This window comes from Babylonia areolata, chromosome 19 (assembly GCF_041734735.1).
Source record: "Babylonia areolata isolate BAREFJ2019XMU chromosome 19, ASM4173473v1, whole genome shotgun sequence".
Lineage (NCBI taxonomy): Eukaryota > Metazoa > Mollusca > Gastropoda > Neogastropoda > Buccinidae > Babylonia > Babylonia areolata.
The window spans coordinates 49,131,264-49,145,127 of record NC_134894.1 but is presented as its reverse complement, the minus strand read 5'-3'; the positions used below and the strand labels follow the sequence as shown (position 1 = coordinate 49,145,127).

The 13,864-nt window shown below is 41.3% G+C and overlaps 1 protein-coding gene across 1 annotated transcript in view; it reads right to left on the bottom strand.

Annotated features, from left to right (window-relative positions):
• Positions 1–701: 701 nt before the first annotated feature.
• The window catches only part of LOC143293807 (uncharacterized), an 18,679-nt gene continuing 5,516 nt past the window's right edge, over positions 702–13,864 (bottom strand). Inside the window, exons 2-5 of the mRNA XM_076605070.1 lie at positions 9,956–10,038; positions 7,468–7,672; positions 5,710–5,892; positions 702–4,984 (exon numbers count right to left, since the gene is read on the bottom strand). Of these exons, the coding sequence (XP_076461185.1) occupies positions 4,850–4,984; positions 5,710–5,892; positions 7,468–7,672; positions 9,956–10,038 (606 nt within the window). The 3' untranslated portion in view covers positions 702–4,849. The remainder of the gene's footprint in view (positions 4,985–5,709; positions 5,893–7,467; positions 7,673–9,955; positions 10,039–13,864) is intronic.

Below are 13,864 nucleotides of genomic sequence, written 5' to 3'. Positions count from 1 at the left end.
CACGTATCGATGATGACATGGATTTTACTGTATACTGGTTATGCAGTCCTGGCCCCCCCAAGATTGAGGTGTCCTGATAAGGTGACTGACATCCTGACCTGTTAAGTTCTCAGTGAGATGACAGCCCTTCACTGACGAGCATGCTCATTAGCACCAGTCAAAGGGTTAATTGTGTGCTTTCAGGAGGGAAAAGAATGTTTGTTTATTCATTTCTGGCAGTTGTGACATAATTTGGCCGGAAGATACTTAGAACAAATCTGTCTCTAAAGAATGCAGTCACACTGGATTTTTTTTTCTTCTTCTTTTTCTTTTTTTCAGGTGGAAATGGGGGGAGTGGGCTTTGTTTTCTGAACAGATACATAAATACGGAATCTATGACAGCGAGATCTATTTGTTACCAGATTGCTATGGATCAGTTTGATTTTTTTTGTCAAATACATGTACTGACAAAATCTGAAATCACTGCAAATGTGTGTTGTTGTTTTATGAATTGTTCACTTGCTTGCTTGTGCACACACACACACACACATACAGTTATGCACACGCACACATGCATGAACATGCACACATATACACACACACATGCAACGCACCACACACACACACACACACACACACACACACACACACACACACACATGCAACGCATCACACACACACACACACACACACACACACACACTGACAGAGGTGTGCTGTGATATATCTTTCAGCCCTTTATTTCGTCTTCACCTTTACCTCTTCCAGTTGATGACTGCAGTCAACATCATCAGTGACAAAACATTGTCTGTTCCCCTGAACGTTCACTGATAAACCTGGCACATACTTTACAGACTACTCACAAAGCAGTCACTGATCCAGTCTTCACAAAACTGCAAAGAGACCACTTTTGTGTTTCCAGTGCACAAGTGGAGTATCGCACACAAACATTTAGAGTAAAGTTCATAACACCAAAAATATACATCTAACATAATTCTGTGTGACAATTACTTGACGTCCTATTCAGTTCCAAAGGCACACAGACACATGTCAGGTGAGTTATGTACATATGAGCTTTAAAAAAAAAATCCCCAGTCTTGAAAATATATGAAAATGTATAGGCTCTCAGAAAAAGATAATCATGTATGTACTGTTTGTTGAAGTTAAAAGACATGACATAAACAATTTACAATATGACTCATATAATTCACCAAATATTAATCAACTCTTCTGGTTTTGTCATGGCCTATGTAATGATAAAGATCATAAGGTAAAGAAAAGGAAAACTGATTAACCTTGACTCCAATAAAGAAAAAACAACAGTTTTTCTTCATCGGTAATTCTCATGATTAAAATTCAGTTCAGGGGATGAATGCCGACACCTGAATTCATGCAACAATCTGTTTCAGTTGGAGATTCCATTATTCGACATAAACAGAATCCATTATTCAAATTAAAGATCAGGAGAATCCATTATTCATTTTGAACAGCAGGAGAATCCATTTTACAACTTAAACACAATGTCAGTAAACTCATTCTGCAGTCTATTTGTTCCTTGTTTTCTTTTCTCTCTTTTTTTTAAAATGCAGCTGAGTTTGATGTTTCCAAATCCAAAATAAGTAAATAAGTTTTTTCAAGTCAGTGCATAACCATCAAGAAGCTTGGAGCATATAGGATGTTTCCATGGATACACATGAAAGAAAAGTCAATGCAAGTGAACACAGAGGATAACAGAGTGGACAGATGATGGAATAGGGACTAGGATATCAAACCTAAAGTGCAATACAGACCACAGAGGCATTTTGTGCTGTGTATGAAGGTGACTGGAAAGAAAAGAAAGAACACAAAAGCATGGCTTTCTTCTCACATATTTTAGACCAAAGGGAGTGGCACACAACATTGACTTAAGCTGCTTCCCAGCTGGTTTGCCATTGTTAAGTGAATGATTCTAATCAGCCGCAACAAAGAAACTGAATGAGAATATGAAAAAATAAAAAGAACAAAGAGACTTCCTAAATTTCCTTTTTCTAAAATGAACAGGAAAATAATAAAACATGGGTCTAACTGGGCTATACAAATCCTCTAAAACAAAGCTGGAAGATGACGCAGCTTGGATACATCAACATTGAATATATAGTTTCCTGCTGATTTGTTGCAAACCATTGTCCTAAACATGTACAAATGTATGAACATTTTCAATGATGGCTGAAACTGATGATTAAATATAATCATAACAAAGATTAAAAGTAAAATGATGATTGTAACAAAGATTAAAAGTAAACTGGATGATCATTATATCATTATAGCAAAGAATGAAAGTAAGGCACTGTCGTTTCAGTTCTCACCGCATCATTCGAAGTTGTTCAGAAAATAATAAACCCCATAGAAAAGCTGCAACAAGAATATTGTTCCAGTCTTAACCATTTTAATCATCATATGTGACTGATCAAGTAGTGATTTCCATGTAAAATATATGTCTTAGTACTCAGCTACCACACCACAGGAAGTCACTGATAAAACAGTGATTTCTACACATAAAACTAGTCTGCTTATGAAGAAAATCTCCCCAGTCATCAGTGCCATCCTGAAGTTCCTTCAGCCAGCTGAAACTGAGGACCAAGAGTGAAAAAGAAATGATTTAACCCCTTGCCTGCTGTTGAAGAGTATACTCATCAGTGAAGGGCTGTCACCTCATTAAGTTAAGACATAGTTTATAGGTCAAGATGTCAGTCACCTTTCTTTCTTAAGATTTCTTCCTTTTGGAACTGCATTCACTTTGTGTAGCTAAATCAGTGACATCATTAATAAGTACACAAAAAGTAGAAACAACACTTCAAACTTACACACACTGACCTCATTCCGCAAAGGTTCAGCACTCAAGGGGTTAATCACAGAGAAGAGGACAGTTTGTTCTAATCATTTCCAGGACAGAGCTGCACCTTGTTCCAAGGTGTAGCAAGGGACTGTACCTACTTACAACCGAGGCAAGTCTGAGTCTTTCTTGTGCTGTCAATGACAATGCTGGATTTCTGAAGACAGTAATTACCCCTCTGCCTTCAATCTGTTCAAGCATTTGTACGCAGCCCCACCCACTGATCATGAATGTATCTGTTCACCGACCAATGAGCTATTTGCCTCAGAATTTGACCTTGACCTTAAAACAACATTTAGAAGACTGATTTACCCACACCACGCCCAGTCCATGTAAAACTCAAATCACATTAAAATGTTAAAAATATCATAAGAAGACCATTTCACCAACATATGTCCGAGTCCATGTAAAATTTAAATCAAGTCAAGACATTGATTTCCTTCAGAATACAAGGTCATGTGGGTTTGAAGATTGTCCCAGTGCTTCTTGAACCTCCAAAGCTCATAGTCAACATGAAGCAGAATGATAAATGCATAAGAAATGTAGAAAGGATAAGGATATTTTGCAGGATAGGACTTTTCTTAAAAATGTATTAAAAAAAAAATATATATATATATATATATGATAGTCAGTTGTGTCTGACTATGACCATCAGAACAGCAGAGGTGGCAACTGCTGTCCCAGTTATCTGGGCTAGAATTTCATTATAGTGGAGAGTGTCTTGCCCAAGTTACATCCACACTCTCTTGGGATGGTCCCCAAAGGCCAGCTAGCCCCAAAGGCTGCAGCACTAAGAGCCCGTGCAATTTTGCCTCATAGTTTGAGAGTCACAGTCCTTCACAAAAGACTAAGCTTTAAAAGATTTCCGATTTCATTGGGGAAACCATTGATAATACAGCTCTCACACTGCTGTTGGCCCAACTGTAAACTTATGTCTGTCTGTGATATATGCCAAGTGTTGGGCTATATATATTCCTTGAACATGTCCTCTTTAAATGTGGATGCTTCAGGTTTGTATGAAATTTGTGCTATGTTCAAGATATTTAATTTTCAAACAAACAAAAAACTGTCAATGAAGAATCTCTCTCTCTCTCTCTCTCTCTCTCTCTCTCTCTTTCTCTCTCTCTCTCTCTCAGTTAGACTGTAGACTTCTTTTCCTGTATTGTCAGCTGAGTAATTATACATTCTGGCCACAGCATTATCCCATGTGTGTGTGTGTGTGTGTGTGTGTGTGTGTGTGTGTGTGTGAGTGTGTGTGTATGTGTGTGTGTGCATGTGTGTGCGTGTGTGTGTGTATGTGTGTGTGTGCATATGTGTGTGTGTGTGTGTGTGTGTGTGTGTGTCTATGTGTGTGTGCGTGTGTGTGTGTGTGTGTGTGTGTGTGTCTATGTGTGTGTGTGTGTGTGTGTGTGTGTGTGTGTGTGTGTGTGTGTGTGTGTGTGTATACTTCACCATTGTTTCTCTTTGAATGATAGTACTCTTTTTCCCTCCCCCTTCCTTCACCTTTTCTTTCTTCCCCACCCCGCTCCTTCCCCTCTACCCCCAGCCCTGGTTCAAAACAGTTATCAAATGGGGATTGATTCAGCCTTTTGCTGGACCAACTACACACATCTCGATTAGATCAAATGCAAGGAGGAAACAGGGAGAAGGAGTGAACACGTTTTTAAAAGTCTGTCAACATCCTGGTAAACAGGTTGTACACAGCATCACCACATACAACACTGTTTTGTCAAGCAACTTGATCTGAATCTACAACCAGGTTCATGTCAAGCTTCAATTGTTAACTGACAAACGAAAAAATGGTGAGGGGTACAAGATCAGTTGTTGTTTTTTAAAGTATATACATCAAAAACTCCTCAGAAACAAAATGGTCGCTGCAGTCTTTGCCCAGATGAGCAATGTAAAGCGAATGACATCCATGACGTCCATGACATTCATGACTTCCATGACATCCATGACGTCCATGACATCCATGACGTCCATGACAGAGTGAAGAACTCAGCTGCACTCCTTCACCAGCCCTTCATAGTTGCGGGAATAGGACCTGAAGTTGATGTTGTTGTTGTTGCCCTCCTTCTTCATGTCCTTGACCTGACCTTTGAACGCCGGGATCGGCGACCCTCGGGCATGCACCTGGCACAGAAACAAAACAACAGATTAGTTCAACAGTCATGAACACACATACTTTTTCTTTTCTTTTTTTTTTTTTTTCTTTTTTTTTTTTTTGGTTTTTTTTTTTTTGTTGTTTTTGTTTTTGTTTTTGTTTCTGGCATGATGGGCGCAATAGCCAAATGGTTAAAGCGTTGGACTTTCAATCTGAGGGTCCCGGGTTCAAATCTTGGTAATGGCTCAATGTGGGTAAAGGGTGGACATTTTTCCAATCTCCCAGGTCAACATATGTGCAGACCTGCTAGTGCCTGAACCCCCTTCGTGTGTATACGCAAGCAGAAGATCAAATACACACGTTAAAGATCCTGTAATCCATGTCAGCGTTCAGTGGGTTATGGAAACAAGAACATACCCAGCATGCACACCCCCTGAAAACAGAGTATGGCTGCCTACATGGCAGGGTAAAAATAGTCATATACGTACAAGCCCACTTGTGTACATACGAGTGAACGTGGAAGGTGCAGCCCAATAAAGCAGAAGAAAGAAGCAGTTTCTAGCATCAAGGAAAAGCCATTTGTGTGTGTGTGTTTTGTTGTTATTGCTATTTTTACTCCTCTGTTTCTGTGTTTTTTGTTTCTTGTTTTCTTTCTTACATCTGTATCAATGTATTCTATTGAATAAAAATGTGTTTATTTATTTGAAAGAAAAGCTAAAAAAAAAAAAACCCAAAACTCTGGCAAAAGTCTTACCACAGATGATGAAATGCCGCCAACATAAATGGTGGGGTGGAGGATGACGTTGCGGTGGTTGAGGTTGTCAGTGTGGGTCTCCAGCCTGTTCCCTGCCTCGTCATAGAGGACGATGCCCGTCCGAAGCTCCATGCCAGACAGCGGCGCACGTTTCTGGATCTGCCAGTTTCTCCACACCTCCACCTGCAGGCAGCACGCACAGTCAGAGAGAAGACATATTGCTCCAATTTAACATGGGGAGTTCAAATTATACTCCCAGTTTGGTTAAATATACTTACCATGTCAAACTGATGCAAACCAGGCCTATCTGTTTGCTCTTCTCGGCCAAAATTTATCGCAGCAACTCAGTGATATGACATCTCGCCATTAGACCGCCGTTTGCTAGCCAGTGAAATGCCATTTCTGGAATCATTCTCCATGGCCACCATTTTTCAGATAAGTGACATTATCGATTTGCTCTGTCTTTGCCAACCTTTTATGCATTAGAAATGTTGTTTTCATGCATGTTTGTTGTTTGCTGCGGCTTTCCGGGATGTTTTCGTCTCGGGTTTCATATACCTTACATCGTTTGCATCTGTTTGTGACGTTTTATGTGATGTTATGTGATGTTTTCTTTTGTGAACTTCATCTCACTCTCTGCTCTCCTTTGGTCATTGATTTGTTAACTCTTTCAACACCATGGCTGACTTCAATCGCCATAGGTGACTTTACTCAGCATCAAGAGGTCATGTTAAAAGGACCGTTTTTGATATTGTAACAAAGCTCGACAGCTGCAGCCAGTTTCCAGCACAATAGTACAAGAACTAACCTTTACCTCCTGACCTAGTTTGAAGTGAACAAGTCCATTGTGTTGTTTCCACATGACCAGAAGACTGTGACTGAGAGCTGTGAGACTAAAATATTTGGTGCTGGGGAGTGTTTTTCACACAGAAACAAGGCAATGAAAGAGTTAAACTCTATTAAGAAAGCTGTCAACTGACTGTTTCACTGATTCATTGATATGGATACTTATATAGTGCCTATCTTTTATTAGCGATCAAGCTCAAAGCACTCTACAAACATACAGTCATTTGCACAACAGGCTGCCTACCTGGGCACAGCCGACTTAACGCTGCCTTCAGGTGCTTATCATTCATTTCCTGTGTCAATCAATCAGGCTTCAATCATGTGCACATGTGTGCACACACCCACATCCACTTACCCACCCCCAGACACATACACACACATATTTTACGTTGTTTTTCCTGGATACCACTCCACACTGATTTTCTTTTTTATGCCAAAGCAAACAGAGCGGCAAAATGGGAAGAAAAGGATTTTACAGGTCGCAATGAAATCAACAATATACCTGAAAGAGATGTTCACAAGTGCTTCAATTCAAGTTTATAAGTTAAATTTTAAAACATCTCTCTGTTATCAAAACTATTATTACTATTACTATTACTGCTATTATTACTATTACTGCTATTATTACTATTACTATCATCATCATCATCATTATTATCATTATCATTATTATTATTATCATTATCATTATTATCATTATTATTTTAGTAGTAGTAGTAGTATCATTATTATCATTAATATTATGGACATTTATAAAACACATTTTCTCTCAAAGAGCTCAAGGCATTTTATGTGAAAGAAAAAGTAACCAATTACACAGAAATCAAACCTAAATGAAGATGAAAACAAATGGAATCTTTTTCTTGCATGTATGTAAGTGTCTGAGCTTCCTTTCCCTGCCTTCCAACTGACCGTGAACCAGGCCCCAGTGTTGACGCTGGCAGAGGTTCGATAAAAGGCCCCTGTGGTGCCCTCCACACCAGACTGCGAGGGATTGGTCAGCAGATATACCAGCTGACCGTTGTGAACGAACAGCCCTTCGTAGTCATGGTCACCCTCTGAGTACAGGATGATCCCCGCGGGCTCTCTGGTCTGGAACTTCAGGCTGTAGTGGACCCTGCACACACAGATTTTTCTTATTGCTCCATCCTCTGTACCATTCCAGTAGCCGTGCTCCCATGCAGCTCATTCGGAATCCCTCATACACAGCCACAACCGGGTTCATCTGTCAAAGTCCCAGCATCGGCAGTCCTCAGGAAACTATGTTAGGTCACCCACAGATCTGTGTTGTGCTGTGTTGTAACTGTGTTGTGTTGTGCGCTGTGTTGTGCACTGTGTTGTGCTGTGCTTTACTGTGCTGTGCTGTGTTGTGCTGTGCAATGCTGCATTGTGCTGTGCTGTGCTCTGTGTGTGTTATGCTGTGCTGTGTTGTGCTGTGCTGTGTTGTGTGCTGTGTTGTGCTGTGCTGTGTTGTGCTGTGCTGTGTTGTGCTGTGCTGTGCTCTGTGTGTGTTATGCTGTGCTGTGTTGTGCTGTGCTGTGTTGTGTGCTGTGCTGTGCTGTGCTGTGCTGTGCTGTGCTGTGCTGTGCTGTGCTGTGCTGTGCTGTGCTGTGTTGTGCTATGCTGTATTGTGCTGTGCTGTGCTCTGTGTGTGTTGTGTTGTATTGTCACAACAGATTCCTTTGTGTAAAATTTGGTGTGCTCTCCCCAGGGAGAGCCCATTGCCACAGTGCAGCCCCATCCTTTTTATTCTTTCTTTTTTTCTGTTTGCAAGTGGGTTTTTTTTATAAATCAAAGTGGATTTTTCAACATGATTTTCCAAGGGACAACCCTTTTAGTCCCATGGGTTATTTCACATGCATTAACAGCATGCTGCTGCACATGAGACCTCTGTTTATTGTCTCATCCGAATGGCTAAGCATGACAAAAGAAATGGGGAAAGTCCAGAACAGTTACTGAAAACTACCTGGAAAGCACCCACACCCTCCTTGCACAAATTTCATGTTTCAGTTGAGGACGGGCATTGACAGTGAACTTGACCGTTTAGAGGAGTCCACTCCCTGGCTTAGTTCCACCATGAAACACTGGCTGGCCATTTTCTCCATGTGTGAGAAGTCTCTCCTTAAACTCACAGCATCAGAAGAATGATCCGATGCCAAGATTGATGTGGACAACTAAGTGTGCAGGGGCAGGCCTACCATTCTATGCAAACCTCTTAAAACAAAATATCAACTACTGAAGCAAGACACTGAATCATGATTTAGGCTTTGGGTTTTTTTTGTCATAGACATATCATTATTTCATGCAGATAGTCTATTTTAGTCTTCAGGTCTATATCAGCACTGAACTGAATAAACAATGAGGCCAGGAGAACAATTGATCAACAAATAGTGAAGAGAGGTAATTCTCACACTGACATGTGCACAAAGCAGCAATGACAGAAGGAATGTGCCGTATGTCACTGATGCTGTGTGATAGGAATAAGGACAAGCCTGGTGCTTCCTTTTTTGAAGAAGTGTCCAGATTTCTTCCAATGTACCTTTATATTTACCTGTGTTCTAGCTGAATCGGTAATATAAGCAGCATTTACTTGAAGTTGTATACCTTTTTAATGGAGAGAGGTACCACCCTTTACTGTTTGTACATCAGCACTGCTTTGTAAAACATCATGATCCAACACTGCAAACTGGATTATCACCATTTCATTAAAAAAGTATCTCTTTTTTCTTCAAAGTGGGAGGGCATTCACAAGGTACTTTTACCCTGTGCACAGTTTTAACCCAAAATGGAAGGTGGGCTTTAACAAGATACTGGATGTTTATTTGGTAGTTTACAGTAATATAACAAAACATCAGAATAAGGCAGCAGAGAGAGTGTGTGAAAAATGATTTTTTATGCTCGCCTCAGGTTATTAGTATGGAAGTATTAGGACCAAAACCATTTGCTTTGCCATTCTTTTTTTTCCAAAGCAGTCAATGCCCTGTCTCATTAACAAATCTAGTATGATTAAAGAGAATTATGCAATCCAGAACCATTCACCTGAATATCTAGTCATCGGCCCTGTCCATGTGTAATATCCAGGTTATATTCAAACCTGTGAGTGGGCATGCACAAGTTCTGATATTGATATGCACATGTATGTGTATTTGTGTTTGTCTATGATTTTCAATTTGTGTCTGTACCTTTTTATATATATATATATATATATATTTATACTTTTTATCTTTACATTATATGGTTGTGAACCATAAGCCCAAATATAAAAAATATTGTATTTGAATACACTCTGCAGTCACAAGCATATAATGTGCACAGAGCGCACTAATATATACACACATACACACATGCATGTACACACACACACACACACACACACACACACACACACACACACACACACCTGTGAGAAATGCTCAGGCCACTTGGGGAGAACTCCAGGTAGGAATTCCCCTTGAAATCGTAACAGGCCTGACACACCACCACCTGTACAACATAGAGTGACATCAAGTGAAATAAAATGGGGAAACCAACACCAACAATACAATAAAAATAAAGTAAAATAAAAATGAAAAAAAGAAATGTGGTTAAGATACCTAACATACCTATGAATGTCAATGTACAGCAAAAGATGAGAAAATGGGAAAGTGCATGAACAGACAGACAAAGGAGCAAGGTGAGACAAAGACAAACACTGACAAGCAGAGAGAAAGGGGGTGGGGGGGGTGTTGGGTAGGGGGGGGGGGAGAGAGGACAAGCATGACAGGTAAGTGATCAAGCGTTGGAATTTCAATCTGAGGATTCTGTGTTTTAATCTCAGTTGCAGTGCCTGGTGGGATTTAAGACTGAAGATTTCCCAGATGAAGAGAAAGTGCAGACCTGCTGATGTCTGAGCTTCCTTTTGTGTGAGCATGAAGAACAAATACAGATACTGTAACCTATGTCGGCAGTCAGTGGTTGAGGAAACAAAAACATACCCAGAATGCACACCCCATAAAAATAGAGTATGGCTGCCTACATGGCAGGGGTAAAACTGTCCTGCACACACAAGACCACTCATACATATCAGTCAACACGAGAGCCGCAGCCCTTATCATACATATCAGTCAACACGAGAGCCGCAGCCCTTATCATACATATCAGTCAACACGAGAGTCACAGCCCTTATCATACATATCAGTCAACACGAGAGCCGCAGCCCTTATCATACATATCAGTGAACACGAGAGTCACAGCCCTTATCATACATATCAGTCAACATGAGAGTCGCAGCCCTTATCATACATATCAGTCAACATGAGAGTCACAGCCCTTATCATACATATCAGTCAACACGAAAGCCGCAGCCCTTATCATACATATCAGTCAACACGAGAGCCGCAGCCCTTATCATACATATCAGTCAACACGAGAGCCGCAGCTATCATCATACTGATCAGTCAACACGAGAGCCGCAGCCCTTATCATACATATCAGTCAACACGAGAGCCGCAGCCCTTATTATACATATCAGTCAACACGAGAGCCACAGCCGCAGCCCTTATCATACATATCAGTCAACACGAGAGCCGCAGCCCTTATCATACATATCAGTCAATACAAGAGTTGCAGCCCTTATCATACATATCAGTCAACACAAGAGTTGCAGCCCTTATCATACATATCAGTCAACACGAGAGCCACAGCCGCAGCCCTTATCATACATATCAGTCAACACGAGAGCCACAGCTGCAGCCCTTATCATACATATCAGTCAACACAAGAGCCGCAGCCCTTATCATACATATCAGTCAACACGAGAGCCACAGCCGCAGCCCTTATCATACATATCAGTCAACACGAGAGCCACAGCCGCAGCCCTTATCATACATATCAGTCAACACGAGAGCCACAGCCGCAGCCCTTATCATACATATCAGTCAACACAAGAGCCACAGCCCTTATCATACATATCAGTCAACACGAGAGCCACAGCTGCAGCCCTTATCATACATATCAGTCAACACGAGAGCCGCAGCCCTTATCATACATATCAGTCAACACGAGAGCCGCAGCCCTTATCATACATATCAGTCAACACAAGAGTTGCAGCCCTTATCATACATATCAGTCAACACGAGAGCCACAGCCGCAGCCCTTATCATACATATCAGTCAACACGAGAGCCACAGCCTTTATCATACATATCAGTCAACACGAGAGCCGCAGCCCTTATCATGCGTATCAGTCAACATGAGAGTCGCAGCCCTTATCATACATATCAGTCAACACGAGAGCCGCAGCCCTTATCATGCGTATCAGTCAACATGAGAGTCGCAGCCTTTATCATACATATCAGTCAACACGAGAGCCGCAGCCCTTATCATGCGTATCAGTCAACATGAGAGTCACAGCCCTTATCATACATATCAGTCAACACGAGAGCCGCAGCCCTTATCATACATATCAGTCAACACGAGAGCCGCAGCCCTTATCATACATATCAGTCAACATGAGAGTCACAGCCCTTATCATACATATCAGTCAACACGAGAGCCGCAGCCCTTATCATACATATCAGTCAACACGAGAGCCACAGCCGCAGCCCTTATCATACATATCAGTCAACACGAGAGCCACAGCCCTTATCATACATATCAGTCAACACGAGAGCCGCAGCCCTTATCATACATATCAGTCAACACGAGAGCCGCAGCCCTTGAACACAGAAGAAGAAAAAGAAGAGAGACAGAGTGAGACAGAAGGAGAACCAAAAAAAAAAAAAACCTCACTGAACAACAAAAACAGATGAAACTATCTATGGTATCTCACATCAGACAAATATATGTACTGAAAAGTATTTATGTGGTGAGTAGAGATAGCTAAATAAACTTTCTGTTTCAATTAATGTTGCTGTTGTAACAATATTTAATGATTGTTGATTTATTTCTAGTTTTTGTGTGTGTGTTTCAGGGGAGTTGTGATGATTAAGACGATGATGAGTTGTGTGGCTTGTTATTGCCCCACAAATCATTTATTGTACATGGCTGCTATGTTGCCATGGCCTTTCAACTTTGACCTCTCACTGAGAGAGTTGGATGGATGTTGGTGGGATTGTGGGTCGAGAGCTGTGGGAATTATGACTTCACAAAACCGTCGTTCAGCTTGCTGGTCGGGCTGTGGTCACTGGGCCTGTCATTACTCTGTGGAGGGTTTTAGTGGATCACTACCACATGCTGAAGTGTTAGACGATTACAACATTACACAGCACCATTATATTTTCCCATATCTTCCATATCACTACTCTTTAAAAACATATATAATTCATTCATACATTCGGAATACTTGTGTTACTTGAGAGCACATTCTCTCATCCCTGGAAGGACGTACACACATAGCCTGTCGCTTGCATTGCATGGCATATGAAAACTGCTGCAACTGGCATACACCAGCACATGAATTCATGCTCACATACCTTCCAGCGATATGGACAGGTATCTCAGAGCAGAGAAAGTCATCATCCTCAAGCGTCAGTGCCTGTGTTACCATGTGATCAGTCCTCTTAACCCCTTGCCTGCTGTTGATGTATTCACTTGTCAGCGAAGGGCTGTTGCCTGAGATATGACTGAGATCACAGGTCAGGATGGTGGGCACCATTCTCTGTCTGGACTCCTTCCTGTAGGGATTCTATTGTTATGTGTTTGTTCAAGAAAATCACTTACACCACTTTATGAAAAGTACACAAGATGTAGCTCTTGCACTTCATGCCACACTGAATTCATTTCACCAAACTTCACCCCAATCAAAGGTGGTTGTTTTTTAAATACCAATCATTTTAAAGATACTGAATAGAGCACAAGAATTTCAGTTACAACTATTGAATAACTAGAGATATGTTGTGATGATTAAGATGATGATGATGATAATGAAGATCAGGACACACACACACACACACACACACACACACACACACACACACACACTGCATCACAGTTACAAGCTACATGCTCACTCCAATCAATGTGTTGTTCCTGTTTTGGGTTTGTATTTGTTATTCCTTCAGCAGTGTACACGTTGTCCAGCACTCCACTCACAGGGAGAGAAGACAGTGTCTAATCAGCCCTCCACTGTCTCTGTGTTGGATTCACAAACAGCCAGACCACACCGTGTTGACACAGACCAGGAACAGCACAGCCAGACCACACCATGTTGACACAGACCAGGAACAGCACAGCCAGACCACACCGTGTTGACACAGACCAGGAACAGCACAGCCAGACCACACCGTGTTGACACAGACCAGGAACAGCACAGCCAGACCACACCGTGTTGA